Source organism: Physcomitrium patens, chromosome 5 (genome assembly GCF_059467195.1).
Source record: "Physcomitrium patens ecotype Gransden chromosome 5, ASM5946719v1, whole genome shotgun sequence".
Taxonomy (NCBI): Eukaryota; Viridiplantae; Streptophyta; class Bryopsida; order Funariales; family Funariaceae; genus Physcomitrium; species Physcomitrium patens.
This window is the reverse complement of record NC_143414.1, coordinates 19,312,074-19,339,269: the sequence shown is the minus strand read 5'-3', so window position 1 is coordinate 19,339,269 and position 27,196 is coordinate 19,312,074. Positions and strand designations below refer to the sequence as shown.

General features: G+C 37.2%; 2 protein-coding genes and 1 long non-coding RNA gene across 9 annotated transcripts; 2 read left to right on the top strand and 1 right to left on the bottom strand.

Annotated features, from left to right (window-relative positions):
- The first annotated feature begins 771 nt into the window (after positions 1-771).
- Positions 772-4,606, top strand: LOC112282705 (uncharacterized). Of its 6 annotated transcripts, none has more exons than XM_024520684.3 (7): positions 772-1,273; positions 1,881-2,525; positions 2,740-2,837; positions 3,031-3,055; positions 3,344-3,464; positions 3,698-3,832; positions 4,096-4,606. In XM_024520684.3, exons 2-7 carry the CDS (start codon positions 2,072-2,074, stop codon positions 4,295-4,297), a joined length of 1,035 nt encoding a protein of 344 aa, XP_024376452.1. In that variant the 5' UTR covers positions 772-1,273; positions 1,881-2,071; the 3' UTR covers positions 4,298-4,606. The 6 variants fall into 6 exon arrangements, with proteins under 6 accessions (XP_024376452.1, XP_090106934.1, XP_073390409.1 ...); XM_090250808.1 differs by having other exon boundaries at positions 773-1,332; XM_090250810.1 differs by having other exon boundaries at positions 789-1,273; positions 1,876-2,525.
- Positions 4,607-5,592: 986 nt separating this feature from the next.
- Positions 5,593-10,732, bottom strand: LOC112282173 (uncharacterized). Of its 2 annotated transcripts, none has more exons than XM_024519516.3 (2): positions 9,482-10,732; positions 5,593-8,906 (listed from the first exon to the last, which is right to left on the bottom strand). In XM_024519516.3, exon 2 carries the CDS (start codon positions 8,858-8,860, stop codon positions 5,861-5,863), a length of 3,000 nt encoding a protein of 999 aa, XP_024375284.1. In that variant the 5' UTR covers positions 8,861-8,906; positions 9,482-10,732; the 3' UTR covers positions 5,593-5,860. The 2 variants fall into 2 exon arrangements, with proteins under 2 accessions (XP_024375284.1, XP_024375285.1); XM_024519517.3 differs by having other exon boundaries at positions 5,593-8,918; positions 9,482-9,622.
- Positions 10,397-11,964, top strand: LOC149989324 (uncharacterized). Its single transcript, XR_016503151.1, has 2 exons — positions 10,397-10,535; positions 10,726-11,964. It is a non-coding gene; the product is annotated as an uncharacterized LOC149989324 (long non-coding RNA).
- Positions 11,965-27,196: the final 15,232 nt, after the last annotated feature.

Below are 27,196 nucleotides of genomic sequence, written 5' to 3'. Positions count from 1 at the left end.
ATGCACAGCAATTATACATCTTGGAGCAATTTTACAAAATTGAACAATTGTAAATAAATCCATATTTTCTTACCACGGTCACTCATGTGTATACACGTGTACACATAAATTAAACATTTTTTCAAGTGATAAAATTATTAACATTATATTCAAGCATCTCCATTGATTCTTATTATTCTTTCAAGATTATTTTTTAAGCCTTGGTATTTGAATCATTTCATGAATTAAAGGAATTCTGTATATTTGTATATAAATTCGTGTGTGTGTGTGTGCCTTTTTGCTCCAATCTTCGTCAATACAGTAAATAGCTCAATTCTTTTCTCACATCACTCATTGTACGCAAGAAAAGAGAGTGAGGGAGTGCTAAGGTGGAACTTAGATCACGAATTCCCGCGCCACGTCAGCATCCCAGAGAATCCAGCAAGTCATGCTTCAGAATGACCACGCTCTATCCCCCCCCCCCCCAAGCCCTAAAATATCCACAACACAAAGCACCTCAACAGTGTGAAACCAGTCAGAAGTAGGCGAAACGCCACGTCATCCCAAAAACCCGAAACCAATAGAGGAGGCAGGAGAGCACAAAGAGCTGAATCGAATGGAATCAAATCCTCGCCAGGGACGAGACCAAGTCTCCGAGTCAGAGGATTCCGGATGAATGAATGAAAACGTGTCTCCCATGGATGAATAGACGAGTGGATGAATGAAGCGCCGCATCGGTGGGGCTGAGCCTTCTTGTCTTTTCCTGGTTAGAAGCTGCTATTAGGGCTTGCGGGAGGTTGGGGGGGATCGGAGCTCATCCCCAACGGGGCGATGGCAGCGTTCTGCGAGCTTGGGATTGGCAGAGTGACCGCGCAAGTTCCATGGAACCGCGCGGGATCCCCGTACCGCTAACTTTTGGTTGCCGTTTTCGCCGGCCGGTGAATGATTACGATGATGATGTTTTCCATTCTCATCGCGAGTGCCTGGAGGGATTAATTAGGTAGATAGATACTTTGGTTGCGTGCGAGGAAGCTTTCTGTTTCGCTTTGTTGCAGCTAGCACCGGGCTCCACCGCCGTTAAGCTTCCAGTTCTCCAGTCCATCATCAACACCATCATCATCAATCATTCCCATTCTTCGCCTTGGCGAAATCATTCCTTTACGAAACTTCGCCTTTAGCCCACCGCCTTTATTTTGTTCCGTGGCTTTATTCGACTTTCCGTGAGGTGGCCTGGAGCGTTGGAGCTGATCTGATCGGAAAATTGGTTTGCGAGGGGGCGGTGTCCAAGTGTGGAGTACGTTGGGTTCTCTGGGCTGTGGCGGGTTTCGACATTTGAGCGTATTGGGAATTGATGTGGGTTGGGATGTGGCATTTTGATAAGTTGTGGGGTGCTTGGGTGGTAGGGTTGCGGCGCGTTGATTTTCTAGGGGATTTTTTTGAAAATTTGGGGCTTTCCTCCAGTTGAATATGAGCTGCAATGGAGGATGGGCTGTGAGTTTGGTTGAGAGGCAGAGTTTTGGGCTGGGTGCAGTATGGCTTGAGGTGATCGTAGTAGTGATCTATCTCCCTTCGCGGTGTATCTTAGGTAGGGCATGAGGTTGTCATGTGAGGCCTGTCGACAGCAGTCTCGCCATTAAGCGTGCAAGTTTAACGCTCTTCGCGAGGAATTATTTGCTGTATCTGAGGTGGTTCTTCGAATGATCTGCACACTGGAGGAGTTAGATTCGGGATGTCCGGAGCGCTCCAGGAATTTCGTAGAAGTTGTTCTCGTGCATTGTTGTAGATGGGTACCGTTGGGAATCTCATTCAGTTCATTGGACTTCAAATTCAATTGCATCGTGTTCACAGCTTAGTCGTGGCTTTGGCTTCAGAGGGTTGAATGCGTGAGTGTGTTAGTGCAGGGCGACGACGGGAAGTCTCGCGTTGGGAAGATGACGCCTTGAGCGCATTGTGGTTATTACGTCCGACGGGTGCATTGTTGGATTGAGCAGGACATGTTGGGAACCCTTGGAAGTTTTTGGGGGAAGCTTGTAGTGCGAACTGACGCGGGAAAATTTGCAAGTGGTAGGCAAGGTAGTCTTGTCCTAGAAAGATGGCCATCGTGGGCAGTGGCAACCTATGTGGGTGCTGCGGGAATGCAATTACATCAGGGGTTCCGACATCAAGGTGGTTGGATGGTTCCTCATGGTTACCGCTGCCTACATTACAATTCACCAAAATAGCAATAAATGTCTGGAACAATGGCAAACTTCCTAGAATGTGTACTCTGCGGTCATGCTCTGGGGGTAAATGTATCAATTCGCGGGGCGGCGATAGCAGAAGACGCACAGATGCAGTGCCTATGGCTTTGTACACGCACCTGAAAAATCTGGGCGAAGCAAGGGCGCAGGACGTGCCAATCATCACAGATTCTCAAGTCGTGGAATCAAAATGTGGTCTTTACGAAGATCCAGGAGCGAGTACGGACCAAGAGCAGATGTTAGGTGTGGTCGGAAAGGTCAACGCGCCTTCTAAGCTGCTGCGTGTCGGTGTGGATGTTGACGAAGGTGGGAATTCGTTACGGTTTTAATGATGAAAGTCAAAATTTCAATTCCGCGTTTCCGAGCCTTATACTTCGCATGTGCCGGGTCAGTTTAAGAGCAGGAATAATGTTGCGGACGTTCGGTTTGTGAAGGTGTTTTGATGTGGATTATGAACTGTTGACTTTTGGAAAGCGAAATTTAGACTGGTTTGTAATCATAATCGAGAACGTTCTTGCAGTGCTTGGGAACTTCCTAGCCAGTTTGAACAAATTTGTCGCCGAAGAATACCTGCTGCAGCACAATGTGTCAGAGTACTATGTGTATGATTTCATGAAGGTAGGCAATTGCCTCTTCTACCCAAGTGATCAAGTCGGTTGATGTGGTAGGGGATGCGTGTAGACTGAACCCTGTAACAATTACATGCTTGCAGGCTGAGATATACACCTGCTTTTTCTGCTATCGAACATGGTTCAGTATGAATTACAAATGTTAAGAAATACTGATTTTGAACTTGTCCACTGGATTGCAGATCTGGAGATGCTCACAGACAGAAGGTAATCTTCAGATTCACATTGAGTTAGTTTGATCGCACTTAATGGTCCAGCTTTTTGCGCTTTATACCTTGTTCATTCTTTGTTTATTTATTCATCTGGTTGATACCGTTGCTCTTTGAGGGTTTTCATGGTAAATTACGCTTACAATTATGGATCTTAGTTGGTTCCTCTGAGGACAGTATCAACCAGATGTTTAGTGTAGAAACAGTAGTTCTGTTGGATTTAGGTGGGTAGCTGGAGGCATTGGGAATGGTCATTTGAAATGTTAGTCGTGTCTACAAAATGCAGCCAACGATCGTGTCCATGCTTTCTTCGAGTCGGAGCATTTTAACAGTGGAATTCTACCAATTCCTGGGGCATTTGAAGCCCTCCAGCAACTGTCTTTGAACTGCCACCTCGTTGTTGTTACGTAAGTACCGAAACTTGGATTTAGTTTCCAGTTGCGATTCCTTGTTGACCATGTATATTTTGGGTTGGTATACTCGGTGACTTCAAAGTGAGATTGCTTGAGTTATTGTTTGGAATCTTTGCTGTTCACAGATGCTTTTTTCTTTTTCTTTTTCTTTTTGTTTTCACTCTTTGACTGGTTGCTGATGCGTAGCGATTAAAACCAGTCTCAAGTGTTCGTATTGCTATCTTCAGATCCAGGCAACATGTCATAAGGCAGCCAACCATGGACTGGATCAATCAGCATTATGGCGGCATCTTCAAGGAGGTTCACTTTGGAAATCATTTCGCCTTGGAGGGTGAAGCTCGGTCTAAATCTGAAATCTGCAGGTACCACTCAAATCCTTAGCTGGACACTCTCGATTTTCATGTGTACTTTGTTCAACTACATCGACATGGTTTAGATTGCTTGAAGTCATTCTCTCACGTACTCTTATCTCCCATCTAGCATATCGTGAAGGTTTTATTGTTGAATTCTTCATTCATAAGAATTAACAATACACACTTGCAGCGTACTTTCTGTATCTTAGCATAGTGAGAGAATGAGAGAATGGAAGTTCTGAGAGTTCTGTTGTGACTGAGCTGGTAATTAGGTCGCTTGGAGTAGAAGTTCTCATTGACGACAACCCACGGTACGCTTTGGAGTGTGCCGAACATGGGATCGAGGTTCTTCTGTTCGATTTGCACGGGAACTATCCTTGGAGCAAGACTGAGCAGGGTCCAACCCACCCGTTGATCACAAGAGTTCACAACTGGTCTGAAGTCGAACAGGCGTTGCGTGCCCGACTTTATTAAGTCGAGATATGTAATGCTCTTCATTGTACATTTGTCTGCACGCCTTCTTCATTTAACCTCAGTTTCTGATTGCACCTGAAAATACTTGCAGATCCTAGAAACATTCATGATTCTTCAGACATTGATTCGGTCTTATAAACCATGATTAAGATCAAATTAGGAAGTCCCAGAGTACAGAATTCACGTTCCTTATAAAGAAATATGTTGACAAACCTACCATGACTTAGCCGATTTGTATTTAGCTGGTCCGAAGCAAAGCAGTCGGACTTCTAATGACTATCAACTACTGCAGACTTGTTCCAAAATTCATTTTGAGCTCCCTCCCCAGCTAATTGCTAAAGTTTCTTTCTTAACAAGTGAGTCGATCTTTTTTATATGTTGGGCCTCGAGTGTTCCCCTCCTTTGACGACTGACGATGCAACAGGTCGAGTGAGAGCACTCTCTTAACCTGTGGTGGTTGTGAGTCCTTGGTGGACCTAAATCTGCGCTTGCTTGTTGACATTATATTCAGGCCATAGAGTTTTGTATTCCTCCTCTTTCAGCTTTTGCAACGAAATGCTTGCAGTGCTCGTGTGTTTGTGGAGACTCAGATATATGTCATCTTATGCATTTTCGCTACGCCATACCCTGCATGTAGCGGTTTTTCTTAACCATCAATGCGTCAACTTTAGCGTCAGCCCAAGTGCCCTATTTAGAGGATTTAGATAGTATCCTCCGATCCTTCCGCTTTGCTAGTCTCTTGTACGCCACAGTTGCCCTCCAGATCGCGATTACTAGCATCACCCTCCCACCCTCCGACTTCACCGCCTTCCCCCTGGTGGATGCGAATCTGACGATGTCCTACCCTCCAACGCCTTGCTTAACCCGAGAACCTCCCCTTTGATGCCCTCAAATCCCTCCTATCTGCCAGGAAACCCCAACCCTCTTTGGTAGGTTCCTACTCTTCACCGACAGCCACCCTACCAACTTCCTCTTTGACAAAGTAAATCCTGGTTGTCGATTCCTCCATACTATAGCTGGTTGAAAATTCTTGCAAGGTCACACGTTAATAGAACTGCTAAGTCAGATATGTGATGGAGTTTATCGATGATAAGATGCAGCTCTTAATATTTTTGGGCCCGACATACAAAACTAGACGATAAATGAAAGTTTATTCTTCTGACTAGGCGCGCTTCTTTGTTAGTAAACCTGAATGTTTGATGAACATACAATTCATTGAGAACGTAAAAGACACCGTAAACCAATATTGAAAAGCTTCATGCTAAGAGCATCGACAGAACGAGAAACAAACATGGTCCACAACATGGTTTGTACAAGGAAAGGTTATGCACAAATCAGAAAGTGGTAAATGTGTTCATATTTACGATTAGTACAAAGGGGGGGCAGTTTTCTATGTGTTAGTTTCACTCATGTTGCTGAATCTAACTTTTATGGCTGACAAGCTCTACCTCATGCACTCGGAGCATCATCCCAAAGAGAAATGAATATCTGTCTAAACAGGCAGTTGCAGTTTTAACTTTTTGGAATATTTTACAATCACACAAGATGGTTGATCCATGGGCTTTAACTCGCAAAACTTTCTTGCAAAATCTCGGCTACCGTCACCTTGGGGAAGTGTTTTTGGCCTCCCTTCAGTATTCTCCTAACTTGCTGTGCATCTCTCCTCGCTGATCTGCCAAAGCTTTCTTCTCCCACAGTGCTACTCTCGTTGTCACTGTCCACTAGGGAACCTCTTCGACTCGTTTTGAGATGTGCATGTCGGTGAGGCCAAGAGAATAGCTTCCCCGCACACGGCATGATCTGCACTATTCTATGACGCCTGCTCAGGTGTCGCGGTTCGTAGCTGGAGCTCCATCCAGACTTTGTTGAGTCACCGGGTGAAGTTGCCTTCCACTCGTCTCTGAATCTCCGCCACCGTCTCCGTGATATGAGGATCGATGGGCTGTCTTCGGGTTCGATCTCTCCCTGCGGTGAATTCGGAGAGTTTGCTGATAGATCACCAGATACATTTGGCAGCTCGCGATGTCTTCGCCACCGTCTAGATGACCTTGATGATGATGTAGGTGTGGATTGCTCCTCTTTCTCCTCAACTTCCCAGCTCTTCACGCTGGGATATATGTGCTCATCGTCATCTTTCAGAGTTGCCGGCTCTAGTTTGAGGAGTGAAAGTGCCGGCTTTGGTTTTGGACGATTTGAGGATTTGAAGGTTGAGGGCTCTCGCACGAGCTCAGGCGCGAATTTCACCGAGCGCTTGGGAGGTCTTGGTGGAATTTGTTTTTCAATGCTCGACCTCCGGAAGCTTGAAGATCTGTTGTGTCGGTGCTTTGTCGCCTCCGGTGAATCATTCAAGCCACGCGACTGAACGTCCACGAATTTCATCCAAGTGTTCTGACCTTTTGGTTTCGTCGGGCTGTTCAACATCACCTCCGAGTTTATACTCTCAACAGCATCTAGTGCTGGTGATGTTGCGTCAAGCTCTTCGAAATCCGTAGGCAAGAGGAAGTCCAAATCGGTGTCGTCCAACACCCCGCCATTCTTCTCAAGCCATGGCTCCCGCTGTTCCGCCTCATGAAAGTACCGTAAATCTGAAAGATCGGCAACATCTTCGTCCACCAGTGCCGCACCATTGCGTGCTCTGTCTGGATTCTCCTCGTCCAAAGACCTGGCGCATAACGTCTTCTTGCCAGCGTAAGCAGACTTCGAAAATGGCCGTTGCTTATACACTGCGTCCACGTTCTTGCACTTCATGGGCGATTCTAAGTCTGACGCTTCGTCGTTGCACGACAGTGTTGCAGCGGCCGCGTGCAGGGGGCGATTGTCGAGAGTCTCTGAACTATCCGACATGCAATGAGAAATTTCATCGGGCTCTTGGGATAGCACCGACCGAGGAGACTTGCAGACCGGCAGCGCCACTTCGCTCGCGTCGAAGTTGGGGAACTGCTGAAACCTTGAAAACATGCTGTCGTCGTCTGAAAACAAAGACTTAGGGGAGGTTCCACATATGAAAGACGACGGAGATGGATAATCGTGCTGCAGCTCTTCCTTACAATGCCGGGTATTCACGTCCACATTCGGTGTTGCTTTTCGGTTGAGCTGAGAGAATGTGTTCAGATTCACGAATGCTGGTAGGGAAACCTCCAGGGGCTGAAAAACCTCGGTAGTCTCCGAAGAATTTACAGTGACGCTTACATCCTTGCGCGATAAGCTACCGCGAGACTTCACAACTGAGCCACGTTCATTATTGAGTACAGTCGATTTGACGTCTTTCGGCTTTGCGTGCTCATCACCAGCATCAAGGTCAAGCTCCTGGAAATCTCTAGATATGCTAATTGTTTTGCGCTTCGGTACCGGCTCCTGCTCCCATACTCGAAATGACAGCTCGTCCTGAACGTCCAACTGTGTCAATATCGGTGAGGAGTGCCGCAACTCCCGTTCCTCCAGCACGGGCTTGGTGTCCTCGCTGGTCACTGCCAACTTTGGCAGATTCTGAAGCCTTTTTTGCAACAAGCGAGGGAGCAATGGTGATGATCTCCCTTCAATCTTTTCCATAACTGGGTAATTTAAAGATACTGGTTCCTCTTCCTCATCAGATCCTGCGTTATCACGGACTAAGTTCGAATTTTTCGTTGTCGCGATCGCCGCTATTCTTCTCTCTTGCAACTTGTCCCTGCTTCGCTCATCTGGTTGTGGCTCGGGGAGGATTTTCGAATTCCTTACCATTTTCCGACCAGCCTGTTGTGATAGCTCAGCGCTTTTGCCTTGTATCTTCGCGATTAGCTTTCGGGCCTTCACAGAATCCTCAACAGTTCCTTGCAGGGGGTGTTGTAAGACTCTCGCGAGAGCCTCGTCAGTTTTCGGCGGGCTTTCCACAGTGACGTCTCTTACAGCAGGCGAAGCTGAGGTGATGCCCCTTGTTTTTGTTCTTGCTCTTGCGTTTTCCTCATGCTCCTCCCTTACCAGTAGCAGCGGGTGGTGTTGTACTCTTGTGGATAATCGACCATCTGCAAAAATACTTTCAAGCTTCGGTGTCGATCTGATTTTGCTGATTATTGTCGTATTGGACGCAGTTGTCATTTCCGACACTGGCTCCTCTGCTTGCACCATGTCTGATCTCTTGTTAGTGCAGGATGACCCTTCTTGATATAAATCCTTTTCGTTTTCCAACCCTTTGTCCATCACCTCCACCGGTGCCTTTTCCAACGAAGATGGCATGGCTTTCGTCTCGTGCAGGATGTGCATTCGGAGCTTGTGCGCAACAAGGGATGTATCACCTTCAGATGAATCCGAAGAATCTGACTCGCGTACCAGTTGAAACAGAGGCTCCATGCAGAGGTCGGCTGGTTGCTCCTCTATCGCTCTGCGTCGTGGGCTGGCGCTAGGCCCCAAACCCTCGATCCCTGCTCTGCAATCGCGACAGCCATAGCCACAGATATTGTGGTCATTGCTGATGGCCCAGTCCTTGTATCTCTCCACTGGCATCTCCTCAGACAGCGCGACGAGCTCCACATGTCCCGTTGGTTTCTTGGCCATGAACGTCGAGTTCACAAGCCCCATGAAGTACATCTTGGTCGCGCCAGTGTGATTCGTCAACCTTGCAACCACCTTTTCCCTGCATCCATGTCTGTTACCGATGAGTTCCTCACCTTGTCTGTGACTCTAGTTTGACGAGAAAATTGCTACTCGCAACAGCGCAGCCCAAGAGCATGGCACAACTTAAACGCGACACAAAAATTTCCACAGAACGGGAAAGGTAGCCAATCTGAGGGAAAAGAAAAGCTGCACAAAGATTGTTCTCCATCTAATTCGTGTCATTCTAATGCAGAGAGTTTTTTTTTGTTTTGTTTTGTTTTGTTTTGTTTTTTTTTTTTGAGGTGGGCTGTTTTCACAGACGACATTTCCCCTCCTCTCCTCGACCAGCACTTTTTTCGTCATCACATGTTCTACTCCATCGTACTTGACTTTGCAACTAGGGAGGACAATCCTGCTACGCCGTAGAAGCATGGGAAACGCAGGCAAAATGACTTTTATCTAGAATTTTCAGCCTTGGCAAATTGTGAAAAGTGTTACTCAGGCCATCACTGGTAACTTTGTCACTAAAATACAGACCATCGTAGACACGCTGGAAATGCTACAGATAAATGTGAAAACCTCCAAGCATAACCCAGCGTCACTGTTGAGGCTTACCTCCGCCACCCGGGATACTATCCCTGGAGGTGTATACGTCGGGGTGTGATCCAACGTCAGTTATACCTTCGGAGGAATTTCATAAAGTTAACACAATCCTGCAAGAGTAATCTGATGCGAGTTCAATCTCTGTCTATGCACGTCTACCTAATCTGCTGTCCTAGGAATGACCTTGCTTGAGAGCCTGCGATCAAAACTCCAGTCGTCCTATGACACGAATGGAGGAGTGCAGACGCCACGACGAGGGGGTACAGATGGCCTTCAAGGCAATTCTCTTCCGACACCGTTTGCCCTTGCAGTACACTTGGAGATTCTGGCACTGCCAGAATCTTGCTTCTGGTGGCGCTCTAGTTTGCACAAGAGAAGAGGCCAAATCTCTCATCTCTCTCTTCCTATCTCTTTCTCCGCTGAAATCTTCCCCTAACCACTCCACCGACCTAGATCTAAAATCGTTCTCGTCTTCTTCACATTCGTATTCACGTCGCCATCTCCTTGCTCAGCCTAAGCTCCATGCCTCGCTCACAACCCGGCTGATTCACTTCCATCGACAGCGACTTGACATCAAAGTGCAAATAATTGCCAGCAAAAGGAGCAACTCTTCTCACACCACCGCAGGTGATGATCAAACGGTCTGCTGAGCTTCCAAGTTGAAATATGCGATCCCCACACTGCAGCCTGCGACCAGAAGAAGCAAGAGAATTTCTCTATGGAGTCCGATGTTTCTCTCATACTCCGCTACGGTGCAGATGAGTATGGTCACAACCCCAACCTGGCAACATTTGTGTTGTCCCACAGATTCGTCCGACGCAGCATCACCACTGAATTTGCAGCTGCGGCGGGCACAGCGTTGAAGTGGTCATCGTCGTAAGACCAAGATTGGATTACAGAGGGATACTTGCGCTTGTAAAAAAGCGTCAGTCTCCTGTCCAGTCACGTAGTAGGCAATCGATCAGGTGCCCCACCGACTACGACGCCCTCCTTGTGAGCGACCTCCGTCGTCTATGAATCCTAGACTTCAATACATCATGCATCGTAAAGTTGGTCGACTCCCCCGGTAATCCCACGCACGGATTTACGTTTCGCTGGCCTAATTCTCCTGTGTTACGAATTTGCCCATCGTTCAAGTGTGCTGCTACCAATTTCTGGACTCGTTAGTGAATACACTATGATTGCTTACCTCCAGCTTTTCCTGCTATTGGGGTAATCTTCTACCTTGACCCTGGTCATGTTTGATTTGGGTGCAGGTCAGTATGAGTCAACATCACCTCCATATTCTACGCCGATGATTTTTGTACACATTATGGTCGTCACTGAATCGTTTTGATTCCTGGAAAGCAGCAAACCAGGAAACGGTTATTTTTAGCAAGCGTGCGGAGGTCACGAAACCATGATTTGGCTGCTTGGTCGGTTGCTATGGGAAAAAAAAAGCTCTCGTGGGTGTATTGTCCAACCAAGCCAGTAATTCAAGCTCTTCTGTTGTGTTGAAGTCAGGCATGACAAGCACTGGAGGTGGTAACATCGGTGGTCACTCTACACACAGTACCTGAAAGAAACTCTTGCAGAACACTGTCGCAACCAGAAGAAGGCGTCGCTCTCAACTTGGTAGATACGGTTCTCGACAAGACCTCGGCGCGGTTGAGAGACAGAATTGGCGAGAATCCATTGCAGGAGCCAGAGAACGATAGAAAAAAATAAAAAGGGTACACATTCTTTAACTTTCGTTGCTTCCCTCATACTTCTGAAACAACAACTAATACACATTGAACTCGCCAGCACACGAGATGGAGAGGTGCCAAGAGAGCTCCATTACCGATGTGGAAATCGAGGATCCTGGAGAAATTGTAGCTGTGGGGGTTATCAGTATCATAACTTATTTGTTGACTGTGTTTATTGATTGATTGGTTTATTGATTTTTACAGAGGAGCGAGTGCTGAATCTGCTCTCCTTGACACTTGTAGTGGCTTAAGATGAATCCTTGTGGTGAACTCACCCACTTACCCACATGTCTGATCTGCCTTGCGTTGGTTTCCACCTTCTATGAGCTTTCCACAACTCCTGTAACCAAAGCTGGCTTACGAGCTCACAGATGGCAGAGCTTGCAGAAAAGCCTCGCCCTCTTGCAATGGGACCCAATGCTTGGCTTCTGTGCAGCCTGTACTGCTTATCCATCTTTGGTTCTACGCCGCAGTGGGGACCCAAACTTTGAGGACCAACAATGTGATAGTCTACGACCGCCAAGAAAAAAATCTTCACATTTCAAACTCTTTTTTATAATTTACGAAATTGTAAAAAATGTTTCCGTGAACTGATTTTTAACGTAGCTTTGCTTTTGTACGCACAGAGTACAGGGATAAGGAACTGATCTGAATGCTTTTACAGTATGCTTTTGTTTTAGCGCCAGCAATACAACGGATGATATGAGGTGATAAAAAATATTTACAGAAGTAGAATACTTTATTTATTTATTTATTTTTAGAAGATAGGCGTGAGATCAAAATTCTTGAATCTTTTAGAAAGAAATCTGTATTTGAAAGTCGATGAGATTATAAAATGTACTTTCTCAGAGAAAAAAAAAGGATTTTATGATACTTCATCCATTTGAAGCATTTGATGTTATAACTTGGTAGTATGTGTCATAATTAGAAATTATGAATTTAGTGAGAGAATTTTATAATATTTTAAAAATATATAATTATTTCTATTTTCATTGAACTATATATATATATATATATATATATACACACAAAAAAAAACAAAGGGCCAATATTCTTTGTACACCAATAAAATAAAATAAAATAAAAACTTTATTTTTTAAAAAATAATAATAAAAAGATTAAGAATAAAAAAATATTTATTAGAGAATGCTAAATACATCCCTCTAATTGCTATTTCTACCTTCTATATGACTTTTGGGCTACTCTAAAGTGCATGTAATGCTAAATACTAGTACATCCTTTAATGTCCTCAACCTTGCTTCTATGCCTCCTTGGAGTGTAGAAAACACCCCCAACCCTATTGCATTCTATTTACAAAAAATTGTATTAGATTATACTTTCTTCAAATACATTGTATTTCAATCAAATACTATTAAGTATTTTGTGAGAATATAATATGATTAGGACAAGTACATGTATTGTAGTTATTTTGATTATACACTATGTATTTTTGTACATGAGTTACAACTACAGCTTGAGAAGCTTTGAACTAATTCAAATTGGGATGGATTTCTTCGTATTAAGGATTTATTGTGGTATAGTGCTTGCTTAGATGTCCATTTGGTAGAGTCTCTTAGATGTCCACAAGTACATTATACCAATAGATTCTCTAATGTTAGTGTTTACAATACCATCTTTAGTAATTGATTATTTACATACTCTTATTGATGAGGTGCTAACATCTAATAGCTGCCTTAAATCTTGTCAAAGATGCATCTATGGCTATCCACATTCTACAATACTCTCTTATTGCTTGAAATACCTATATATATAGATCAAACTTCTAGTCTAAATCATTGCATATTGACAAGGTGCCAAAGACGATGGAAATTATCCATAGACATGTGCACCTTTGATTTAAGTTTAATCCATATTTGGTAGCAATAAGGCAAGCCCATTATAATCATAAAAGAATGACAACAATAATTGAGGGCATCTTTTTAAGTGTATTTAGTATGTTTTGTAACCAGATTGAATATGTAGAATGAGATCTATCTCAAAATGTTCTTATATAGATTGTGGTTGTACTAGTGACCAATACAAATCTGCTCCATATTTACTTGTACTTTAGTTTCCTTGATACAATTCTCAAAGACTTGAAAAAGTCAAATTTAAACATCTTGAAGGTCTTTGGTGAAGACTTGTAGGTAGTGTTTGACCATAGAATACATGCTTTTTGCTTGAGAGTTGTTGATATTTTTAAAATGCATTACACAAATTATATAGGCTACCACAAAGCACTCCTAGTGTGTAATCCAAGTTGTTTGAAGATATTGAAATATAACGGAGATACTCACATACATTTGACAAAGCATATTCTATTGAGTGATGAAGATTTCAATTATTGGTGATTAAATAATATTTTTTTATGATTGTCAAAATATTTTCTATTTTTTGTATATTATCATATTATAATTATTTATAGTATATAAAAATTAAATAAAATAGATAATATATTTATAAGTATTGATGTACTTTAGAGTGATTAGTGAGTTAATTTTAAAAGAATTGATTTTAAAAAAATTATTTTGAGGTTTATCTATATTGATTATAATCTTTAAATTATATAGGATTTAGATATTTAATATAAAATTTAAGGAGAAGATTGAGGCTCAAAGATGAAGATTTAAACCTCTAAGAAATTTATTTAGAGAGATGAAAGCAAAGTATGGATGGACGAAGGCTAAAGGTAAAGATCATCTCTATTAGTAGAAGGCCATGTCTAATAGGCATTTAGCAAGCTATTTGCAACCATAACAAGGATTTTGGCAACTTCAAAAGAAAATTTTAAGAATAAAAAGTAAGAATTGTAATTTTTAGGATTTGGACTACAATTTGTATACAAATTTTAGAGGATTTAGAATTAGGGTGATGAAGTTATAGTTGTTTGAAGTTAAGGTGTCTTTTTAAGTCATATTATTGCTCTTTTGAGAATACAAGGAGTTTTATGATAGATTTTGGAGATCAAAAAGTACAATTATAAGGTTGATTTTAAGATCTAAATCTTTTGTGAAAGAATCTTTGTATTTAAAGTTTATATGAAGAATTTATAGATTGTTGAAAATAGCACATGTAATTCAAAAGCAGTAAGTGAGTCATTTTATTGACAGTAATAGTTGAATCCATATCTTGAGCTTCTATATGAATTTTTGGCTCAAAATTTTCAAAAGTGTGTGTTATTATGTTAAGAAGCTATATATCAAAGCTTTGTGGTATTTGAGTACTTAGTGAGTAAGATATGAAGAAAATTGCACATGAGTGTATACAAGCAAGGGTTTGAAGTTATTGTTAGGATTTTGGCAATATCTCAAGATTCATAATGAATTTATTGTTGAAATTTGTTGTGGTAGTTTTTAAAAGTATATCAGTACTCCATGTAAAATTTTAGATTTTTTAGACAGCCCAATCGTGAGATATGAGCTATTGAAGTTTGAGAAAAATTCACCTTAAAGATATACAAGGTTTTATAATATTTTTATCACATTTTTGGTGATCTTTGGTACTTAGAGCTTATGTATTGATGTAATTGCCCTTATAAGAAAAATTTTATATATAGACTTGGTATATATATATATTTTTTATCTAGAGGCTTAGTTGAGTAATTAGTAACAACCAAAAGCCTAACACTTTTTTAAAGTAAATTCTTTCTACCACAATACTGTCTCAAAATACTTCTTACAATTTATAAGAACATTCTTTTGAATATATTAGACATAAAGAAGCACTATATCAAATTAAAAGGTAATTGACAGCACATTCATGAGAGTCAATTTGTACTTGATTTTTATTGTTACTAGCTTGATGTCGTAATAAAGATTGATAAGTTATTCAATCATCTATTAATAGTATATTTTACTTTCTTCTTTTATAAAAGCAATGATAATAATGTATGAAGTGTTGAAACTTGTCATGCCAATGACATGGAATATTGGCATATAAAATCAATTAGTTTTGTAGATATAGTTCATGACTAAGGTATAAAGTTACTTGGAGGCAAGCTTCACATAATTAAGGTGTGTAAAAAATAGGTGTTTAATTTAATCAACATTATTGATATCATAGTTACAAGTAAATTTTTTCTCCTAAAATTAATTCATAATAGGAAAGATAGGTAGGCCACATCCAAATTCAGCTTTTTGGATGCGTATCTATTGTTATGAATGGTCTTTGCTATTATATGTATGCTTAGATTGCTTTGCCTTAGAATGAGCAAAATGTCCTTAAAGACAATATCAACAATAGCCATTTAATGTGTTGCTTCATGCTAATTAGGCTCAAGATGGCATGTATTAAGTATCAAGAATAAGAATTCAAAGAAGATATATAAATAAATAAGAAATAAATAAAAAAAATAAAAAAATAAAAATAAAAAAGCAAATATATTTAATAAGAAATTAAAATGGCTATTACCAAAGACGAAGAAGCTAGAGGTTCTTAAAACTAGAGTAGACACAAAAAAAGAATTGATAAAAGTGAAGAAAGCTTTACTTTTGCCTCTATATTTATTATCTACCTCAGAACTATGTGACAATGTTTTATTGGACCTCCAACACGTATCTAATTTGCAAGATATATATCTAACTTATAAGACAAGTTTCCTATATGTATACCACATAGTGAGCTTGTTCCACAAGCTATTAATACATGTGACACAAGCTAATTTGTTGGCCAAGTTTTTAACCTATCAATCGCCTATCGACATGTATAAAGATGAAAATATGATTATCTTACAGATATATATCTATTATAATTGTTATCTAGAAAACATGAATAAGTAAAAGTAGATAAAAGTAGATTAATTTCATAATATCTTTTAGAAAAGTTTTTTAGAAGTTTCGTAGATGCTATTTTGACTTTACATCTATTTGTAGTTGATTGATAGATTAGAAACTTGATTAATAAGTTAACCATGTGCCATATGTGTTGGTAGCTTCTGGAACAAGCTAGCTATGTGGTGCCTATATAGAAAACTTGCCTTGCAAGTTAAGATACATGTCATGCAAAGTCAACAAATTTTTGGAGGTTCTATAGAATGTTGTACATAGATCTTAGGTAGATAGTATATATAGAGGTAAGAATGAAGCCACTTTTATTCTTGTCAATTCCTTTCTTACTTCTACTCTAGTTTCAAGAGTCTCTAGTTTCCTTATTTTTTTGGTAATAGTCATTCTAATTTCTTTTTTAATATACATACTTCTCTATTTCTATTTTTTCATATTTCTTTAAAAGAGTCTCACTTGTTTATTTTCATTCATCGAGTTCTTGTCCTTGATAGATTATAAAGCTTCTAAGAAGCTTTTTGTATAAGATATTATCAAATTAATATTTTTTATTTAATTTTATCTATTCATATTATCTAGATAATTATTAAAGTAAATGTTTTGATGACATTATCCTTGCTCTAAAGATGAGTTCTATAAGGAGCAATAATTATATATTAATAAAGTCAATGATATAACAAATTATATTTTCTACATATTTTGATCATTATTTCTTTCAAAGATAGTTGATAGGTCTTCTTAGCTAATGATAATGTCTCATTCTAGAATAAGAAGACTATCCTATGATTTGATCATTGTTAAGGCTTTTATAACTTCTTTCAAACTAGAAATTGGTACACGATTAAAAATTGTTTCTACCTCCAATAAAATTACTAAACATCAAGAATATCTTTTAAGATTGTGATATCAAACACATTATATTTTGCCATTTATTTAAAGGAGATCATGTTATTCTTCAAGATCTTTATCTTAATAATATTATCTTGAAGATTGTGACAAGTGCAATATCTTATTTGATAAGTCATCAAACAATAGTTCTTGAATTGGATCTACTCATTATAGATTTTCCATCTTATTGGCGTTGCTAAAATATAAAGTACTCATAATAAAGAATAGAAGATAGGATATAATCTTCATTGATCATCTTTTCTTTTATAGCAAAGAATTGCTTGATTCTTTATTTTGGATTTGATGAATATTATTAATAAAAAGTTTCAACCTTTTTTATAACATTCGCAAGATTCTTTACTGACTTCCATGTATATTTACTAATATCATATGTGTATTAATGAATAAAATATTTCAACTTATTTTGGCACCCCCTTGAATCTAAGATTTCTTCTACCTTGGATTCTTGATAATTGTCCTTTTTTATAGGAGGTGGTGGCATTTGTCTTCTTTTTGGAATATTTATTATCTTATATAACATAAAAAAGGATACATAGAATATAAAAAGAATCTTTATTGATTCTTGTAGATGTAATAATTAAGCAAGTAGATTGATTTTTTCACAAATAAAAAGGATCTAAGCCTACAATAATCCAACGTATCACAAGGACAACGAGTCTTGATGTTACAACAAAGTAATCATACCTTATCACTCACATCAAATTATAGTTGTTTTTTATGATAGGCAGCCATGTTGAATTTTTGAGCTTCCTTTAACTATACCTTCATTGTTGCTTGTAGCTTTGACAAATGATTTAAAAAATCCTCTACTGTAAGTTTATCAAATTTAAAAAATCAAAGGTATCTAATTGTGGATGGTTATCATAATTAATAAAAAATAATATTTGTTGAATAAAAAAATATAATAAATTATTGTATGCAAATTCTACTTATTGCAAAAAAGTTATCGAATCATTTTAATAATAGTTGATAATACGCTTCAAATAGTGCTCTAGAACTTGATTCACCTATTTTATTTGTCCATCTATTTGAGGATGAAAGATTGAAGATAGTTTTATATCTACCTTCAATATATTAAAAAAAATTCTTTAAAATCTTAATATAAATTATATCCCTTTATTTGATATGATATCTTTTGGCAATCCATAATATCCATAGATGTTAAAAAAAATCTTAGTTATTTCTTCTTTAGAAATAATTTTTATATATGATATAAAATATGCCATTTTGGTGAAATAATCTATGATCATAAATATAGAATCATATAAATTTGAATTTGGAAGATCCATAATAAAATCCATAGAAAAAGAAGAATATGATTGCTCTAGTATAGGCAATGGTTAGAGAAGTCCATAAGGTCAATGATGAGTTTTTAAACTTGAGCAAATGTCACATGACTATTGTTATGTGGCGTGATTTATAATCAAGAAATACATGGGGTATCTAGTTGTAGAAAGTATAGTTTTAATTTATTGGCTAAACTCTAATAAGTGATTTATTCCACCTTTAACTTATATAAAAAGTCTTAGCTTCCAAAACCTCTTCATTTTATATAGAATGCCCAAATTGTAGTAAAATCTTTCAAAACATATTTTTTTCGCAAATGATTTCTTTTTTTTTTTTCACTTTAGAAATTCATATATCTTAATCCAACTATTCAATTTCTCTCAAATTTTTATATAATATAGCTATTATCCTTAAACTTTCTTGCTAAAAAAATAAATTGTAAATTTGATATCAGTCTTTTGGCATCTAAGAAACCCTAATAGGTACTCAAAACCCTAACCTTTAAGCATCTAAGCACTATTTTCTTCATATCTTAAAAAAATAAAACTCAAATACGACAAAATTTATGCATAAAATTTAACAACATGATAATACACATTTTTGGAAATTTTGAGCTGAAATTTTGTCAAATTGCTCAAGATATAGCTCAAAATACAACCACTAGTGAATGGAATCACTTACTATCCTTAGATTTGAAGTGCTGACTTCAACTTCCAATATTTCTTTTATTCCAATTTAGAATTCATCAAGCAATATACAAAAAGTATAGCAAAAAAAGTACTTTTTGTAATTCTGGTCACTGATTCTTCATTGCTTTTTGTACACGTGTGTTATGTTCAAAAGAATGATAGTATATACAAAATCATCACTTCAACTTTGAGTAGCCATATCTCTTTTATATAAATTCCAAATCACACAAAATTTGTATCAAAATCATAGCTAAAATCCTAAACTTGTTGAATCTAGCCTTCAAAGCTCGAATCATCTCAAAATAATAACCATAATCCCTAATAAGGCCTTGGGCAGCCTCCTTGAAATCCAAGGAGCATGATTTTTGGCCAATAGGAATGGAGATTTTTACCATCTATCTCCATTCATCCAAATGAATATCCTAACTTCTTTTTTTGCTACCAAGATCCCTCTTCAACTCTTTTTTTAATAAGATTTATATAATATATGTCCTAAATATCAAATAAAAGAAACAAAATAAGACTTCAAGGGTCACCAATGTCTAACAAAGGTGACTTCAAATATGTGAAAGTTACTATCAAATAAAATTAATCTTTAAAGCCACTATCAAAAAAAAAAAAAAATCATGTAAATTCTAATAGTATTTCTTTTAAAAAACCTCTTTTCATAGTAGTAATTTAACTATATTCTACAACCAATTACAATCTACTAATATGATTCTTATTACATTATTTAATAAATTTTATATCAAACATTTATACATAATATTTTCACATGAAAGTTGAAGCACAACACAACACCATACAAAATCTTTTATAACCTTTTACACTTGAAACCATTCAAAATTTCTAGATATAAGCTCCAAAGTCTTGTTATATCTAAAATGTCTTGTTATTAGAAAGTTGTGATGAGCTTGAAGAATATATAAACAAAATTCTCATTTTAGAACATATAAGCAATCTTCAAAATAGAATAGAATATTCTTGAACTTGAACTTAGAAGTATTATGAGACTTAAAAGAATTATTTTTGATATCAAGATCAAGAGCATTAAAAAACATATTTGATTGAATTTGCTTGACAAAGGTTGAATCAACAATTAATGTTGATTCTACTAGTCAAAGATGAAATTACTTAGGCTTCAAATCAACCATTTTTTTTTATAAAAAGCTGCATCTCCATCTTTTGGTATAAGATAAAAAGGTCTAGAAATTGTACTTGACAAACCTTGTTGTTTTTTAGGTCAATATGTGAACTTAAAATGAAATCTTGATAATGACATGCTTCAACAAACCTAACAACAATTCAACATACATGCTGACATGAAATACACAAGATTCTTGTGATTTATATATATATATATATATATATATATATATATGATAATGGACTAAAAGCGCCTTCTAGATAGCGATGCCATTCCTAAAAATAATATATAATTGCAACAAGTTTTTTATTGTAGATTTTATAATTGATCTCTATTGCTAAAAAAATTCCAAAATAAAAATCTCTGAATGGAATTTTTCATCTACTACCATTTCTAATAATATTGCATATCAAGCAAAGTCTTATGTATTTTTTTCTATAAAAAAAATATCGTAGAAAAGTTGACATAATATAAGATTGATGCAAGAATAAATTCCTGCTTCAGCTTCTTTATTCCACTTAAGTTTTTTTTTACAAGTCAAACGTATAAGTAAAGCTACAACTTGAAAAAATTTCTTAATGAAGATCTATTAGTAATTCACAAAGTCTAAAAAGTATTACACATCTCTTATTATTCTTAAAATCTTTCAATCTATAATAATCTAGACCTTTTGTCAATAACATGAATTTCAAAGAAAGAAAATTCTTAATACATTCTTGTATCACTAAAAAGAATTAGAAAGTCATTCAAAGATGATATAATATTTAACTAGAGTAGCTATTGCCAAAAACAAGAAGACTAAAAAGCCTTAAAACAAGACTTAAGACTAAAAAGATATTGACGAGAGTAAAGAAGGTTTCACTCTTGCCTCTATATATATTCTTAACTAGGAGTTACAAAGCAATGTCTTCTAAGACCTCCAATACATGTTGACTTTCTAAGACACATATCTTAATTTACAAGGTAAGTTTTTTATATGTGTGTCATATAATTAGCTTGTTCTACAAGCTATTAAGACATGGTTAACTTGTTGACTAAGTTTCTAACCTACTAATCAACTATAAATACATGTAAAGTCAAATCAACATCTATAATATTTTTTTAGAAGATATTATAAAATTAATCTATTTTTATCTATTTTTACTTACTTCTACGTAATCATATAGATATTTATTAGAGTACCTATGTAGATTTGTGACATTATCCCTCCTTCTAAGAATGAGTTCTTTGAAGAGTGGTCTTCATATATTAAAGAAATCTAAGATGCAATAAATTATATTTGTCACATACCCTGATCTTTGTTATCTTCAAAGATAGTTGATAGGTCCTCTCAACCATCGATAATGTCCTATATCAAGGTAAAAAGATTATCCTATTATTTGTTCGTTGTTGAAGCCTTCATAACCTTCTTCAATTAAAATATTAGAAATATTGTCAAGAATTATTCCTACCTCTAATAAAATCACCAAATATAGAGAGTGTCTTCTAAGGTCGTGATCCCAAATATGTTGTACCTTGCCATCTATTCAAGAAAGGACATATCGTCCTTGAGGACCTTCATCTTGATTTTGTCATCTTGAAAACTATGACAATCACAATGTCTCATTTAATAAGTTCGCAAATAAAAACTTTTGAGTTGAATTTGGTGGTTGTTGATTCTCCATCTCTTTAGTCATATAAATACAAAGAAGCTACAAAATGTTAAAGTAAATGGAGGATAAGTTAGAAGGTAAAAGATATTATCTTAGATAAGTTGATAATGGTCAAAGGGCAACAAAAGGATGAAGGAAAGTTACCAAGGTGGAGGCTAGGATTTTAAGTGGTGGCTAAGTTAAGAAGAATCTAGAGTTTAGTTGGATGAAAGTAAATGAATACTAGCCAAAATGGATGTAACTTCTACCTATAAATAAAGGGTGTTGGAAGTGAGAGGTATCTCATTCCATACTTCTTTTGTGTCTAACCTTGCTGATTTCTACTTACTTCTGTCTTGCTTATTGTGTTTTTTCAATAGGTTATGGGCCCACACACACTTTGTTGTGCTATTCAAGTAAGTTGAAGTCATTTGCTGGTTGTTGTTTTTGTGTGGAATAGATCTTATGGTATTTGCTGATGTTAGAGATTGTATGATCTAATCTAGTGTTTTGACTTGTAGAGGTTCTGATTTGGGCCTTATAGATCTCTTACATCAGTTTGAAGGTTCTTAACTCCTAGGATTGAGTGATTAAGACCTTATACAAAGATCTTAATAGTGTCTTTGATTTTGTGGTGAGAAAGTGAGTTTTATGAGTGGAAGAACTAGATGGTGAGGTTGATTGGAGTTCACATACTTATTAGAAGCTTCAAAAGTTGATTAGGGAGTGTTTGGAGTGAAGAAACATTCATTTGTTCACAAGAGGGCATTCTGAGATTTTGCTAGTACAATATTATTTTAGTGATTTTAAGCACATAGAGAGTCTTTTTCTTGATATTTTTTTGATAGACCTCTTCTAAGACATGGCTTCAAGTGAGGGTGAAGGTTTGAGAGTGATTGAGAAGTTTAGAGGTAACAATTTCTACCATTGGAAGGTCAAAATGGAGCTTTTGTTGGCGTCTTTGGACCTTTGGGACATTGTAGATGAAAGTGAAGAGCCTCCAAGCATGCATGCTAATGCTAAAGAGAAGAAGGACTTCACAAGACAAGAAAAGAAGGCTTTTGGTATGATTGCCATTAATTTGGATGAAGCCAACTTTTCTCACATCATCTCTTGCAAAGGACCAGCAGAAGCATGGAAGACTCTTTGCAACATATATGAGAGCAAGAACTTATCCAATATCATCTTCACAAGGAGGAAATTCTTCACTTGCAAGATGGAAGAAGGTGAAGACCTCATGGCTCATGTCAACAAGGTAAAGGCCCTTGCTAATCAACTTGTTATTATTGACAAGCCTTTAAAAGAGAGTGATATTGTCATGACCTTACTTATGAACCTTCCCGAGTCCTACAACTACCTCATTGTAGCATTGGAATCCATCAAAGTAAAAGAACTCACAATGGATTATGTAACGGCAAGACTTGCCCATGAAGTGACCAAGAGAAAAGAAAAAGAGCTCCAAAGTGAGGATTCGGCTCTCTTTTTAAGGCAAGGCAAGCGGAGTCATCCGAATCAATGTGGCAATGTAAAAATTTGCTTCATTTGTGGAAAATTAGGTCACTTTGCTCGAAATTGTTACAAGGCTAAGAAAAGAGATAGAGAAAGTGCAAACAATGCTTGTGATGAATATAGAGGTGATGATTATACATTCATGGCAAGTGAAGGCACTTCCATGGCTGCCATGTCTAAGTGGATCATTGATTCAGGTGCCACTAAGTACATGACTCCATACAAGTGTTCATTTGACACTTATGAAGAGATTTCAATAGTAAATATCCTCATGGGAGACAATGGCATAATACAAGCTATTGGAATGGGCTCCATTGTCATAGAGATTGTTGTGAAAGGCCAAACCAAGAAGTTCAGATTGAAGGGCGTCTTACATGTGCCAAAGATGAAGAAAAATCTCCTCTCAGTGAGTAAACTTGTTTCACATGGTTGTAAAGTGCAATTTGATAAGAATGGATGTTTTGTGAAGACATTGAAAGGAAATCATATTACAAAAGGCTTTAGAGATGGCAACCTCTACTTCATCAAGTGCAAGAAGGTGAATGAAGTTGAAGTAGTGGCATTTACTGAATTTCCTAAAGATCAAGACAAGTTTGGCATTTAGCATCGATAAGATGTATCCAAGTGGGAGTAATGGTGTGTTTGTAAATACATCTTCAAATTCAGCAAAGAAAGAAGAAGACAAAGATAATGATGGTTGTAAAGATGGAAATGAAGATGAAGAGGCAAAGAAGGTGGACAAGAAGGCCTCTACAATTGCTAAGACCAGCAATGAAGAACATGAAGATGTTGATGATGATGGTGATGAGGATTATAAACCTTTGAGTGAGAAAAGATTGTCTTCAAAAGAAAAGAAGGTTGGAGGTGATCATAGAGTGCAACAAGTTGAGTCTTCTTCAAATGAAAGGAGATATCTTTTGAGAGATAGAAAACAACGTAGTGAATGGTAGAAGGACCATATTTTTCTTCAAGTAAGTAAAGAACATGCCAATGTTATACTTCTTGTTGATCCATTGAGTTTATGTGATGCAATGAAGTCAACGGATGCTATGAAGTGGGAGAATGCTATGGAAGAAGAATACAAATCACTCATGGATAATGGAACATGAGAATTGACTCAACTTCCATCAAATCGAGCTTCAATTGGTTGTAAGTAGGTATTTAGAACCAAAAGGGATGCAATGGACAATATTATGAGGTATAAGGCAAGATTGGTTGCCAAAGGCTACTCACAAGTTGCTAGTATTGATTTCAATGAGACATTTGCTCCCATGGCCAAATTCACCACCATTAGAACCATTGTGGCAATTGGGGCAGCAATGGACTTGGAGATGCACCAAATGGATATGAAGACGGCTTTCTTGAATAGAAAATTGGAAGAAGACATCTACATGGATCAACCTCAAAGATTTGTTGAAGAAGTCAAACAACACCTTGTGTGTAAGTTGAAGAATCCATATATGGGCTTAAGCAATCATCAAGGACATGATACCAATGTTGTTGTGCTGTAATATGACTAGTAGGTGAAAGGGTGAAGAAATATATCATGTTTTGAGGATCTCACTTCAAAATATTGTAGCAAATTATCTTGGAAAAATAGATATTAGTAAAAAGGTAGAAAAATTAAAGGTTCTAATGCTACATTTTTACAAATTATACTTCTATTTACTTTGTAAGGCCATAAATTAGGCAAAACAAGGTAGATTAGAAAAATAAAAGATATAGACATATGTAGGGAGGAGTTAAGAGTGAAAATTAGTAAAAATTACCTCAAGAAGACGAAAGTTGATACCCAGAGAGGGCCAGTTATGAACCAGGGTCGAAATCAGACCCTGAGGCACAAAACCGAGTCTCGACGTCGACTCCGGGACTCTTTGGCAGATCGGAGAAAGGGGTTTGATAGAAGATTAAATAGGGTTTTTATGGGCATCAATTTTGGGTGATTTGGAGTTGATATGACTTTGTAAGAGCTTTGCAAAGTAGAGGTTTGTTTCAGATGACTTGGATTTTATGAAATAAAATAGGATTTATGTTTTGAGTGATTTCGAAAGTTTTGTTGTAGATCTACAAATGAAATTTTTTGGGTTCATGATTATAGTTGTGTTAAATATATTTTGTGAATTTGAGCTCGATCTAACGGTTAAAGTGAGAGATATTCAGGTTTAAGCGGGTCAAGGTCTCAGAAAGTAGAATTTTAGGTCTAGTGAGAGTTTTTAAGATTTCATGCAATCTACTAGTTGGATTGGAATAAAACTTGTGTGAGAGAATATTAGACTTGTTTTTCTATGTTCATGAGAAATTTGAAACAAATCGAACGGCGCAAAGAAGTGAAATTGGCTCTAGAAGGTTAGCATCAAGATTGGAGAAGGAGGCTGGCTAACACCCGAACACATTTTTGAGGTTTTCGTCAATTTGGTAATTCCGATCCTTTTCAAATTTTTTTTTGCTTGTTTTAAACTTGATTTTTAAAAAGTATGCAAATTTTGAATTGAGATCAACGGTTTATTCATTAGATATTGAGGTTTAAATTTGTCATAGGAATTATTAAGATTTGGATTAAGGTTTGGCTAGGGTTCGATTTAGGGTTTGATTTAGAGTTTAGGGTTTGGATTAGGGTTTGGTTAGGGTTTGATTAGGGTTTGGTTAGGATTTTATTTAGGGTTTGGATTAGGGTTTGGATTAGGATTTAGGATTTGGATAGGATTTAGGGTTGGATTAGGGTTTGGATTAGGATTTAGGATTTGGATAGGATTTAGGGTTGGATTAGGGTTTGGATTAGGATTTTGGATTTGGTTAGGGTTTGATTTAGGATTTGGATTAGGATTTGATTTAAGGTTTGGTTTAGGGTTTAGGATTTGTATTAGGATTTAGGGTTGAATTAGAGTTTGGATTAGGATTTAGGATTTGATTTAGGATTTGGTTTAGGGTTTAGGGTTTGAAATAGGGTTTGATTTAGGATTTAATTTAAGGTTTGTTTAGGATTTGACTTAGGGTTTAGGATTTATTATGGTTTAAGATTTAATTAGGTTTGGTCTAAAGTTTGAATGAAATTCAATAGGATTTTAACTAGAATTAAATTAAGGTTGAATTGACATATATTTGAGTAATATTTGTGTTCATTCTAATATTTCTTTAAGAATTTTATTGTTTGTTTGAAATTTCTTTGAGTTGTTTTGAATTTGATTACGTTTGTTTACCATTATTATAGTCTAATTAGAGCATTGTTAGTATTCTATTAGAATTAAGATTTTGTTATCGCAATTTCTATTCTTCCTTCTACAGCCAAGTGCCCGGAGCATTCTGAAGCAAGACTTTACACATTACGACAACGTATCGACACCTTCTTTATAAATGAAGGATTTGCGATGAGTGAGGCTGATCATTCCATGTATGTGATGCAATCAAAAGCCTTCTTGCTGATTGTTATTTTTTATGTTGATGATTTGATCATTTTGACCAATAGTTTAAAAAAGATGGATTGGTTGAAGGCAAAGTTAGTAAAAGAATTTGAAATGAGTGATTTAGGAGAGCTCTACTATTGCTTAAGAGTGGAATTTGTGAGAGATCAAACTAAGAAGATCATTACATTGAGCCAAAAGAAGTACATTGAAGAAGTATTGAAATGGTTCAACATAGAGGAGTGCAAGTCCATTAGAACACCTTTGGAGGCAAATTTGAAGTTGATGAAGCTCATGGATGAGGAATTTGCTGAAGTTGAAGAAGAAATGAAAGATGTTCTATACAAGGTAGCAGTAGGCTCACTTATGTATGCAATGGTTGGTACAAGGGTAGATCTTGCATATGCGATGAGTGTTGTGAGTCAATACATGTCAAAGGCTGGACCAATTCATTGGGCAACCATTAAGAGGATCTCGAGGTACTTAAAAGGTACTTTGAACTTCAAATTGTGTCTTGGAGGTGATATTATTACATTGCATGGATATTGTGATGTGGATTAGACTAGAAATGCAAACGATAGAAGATCAACAATGGGATATGTATTCTTTGTTGGACTCGGAGTAATTTCATAGAATTACAAGAGACAAC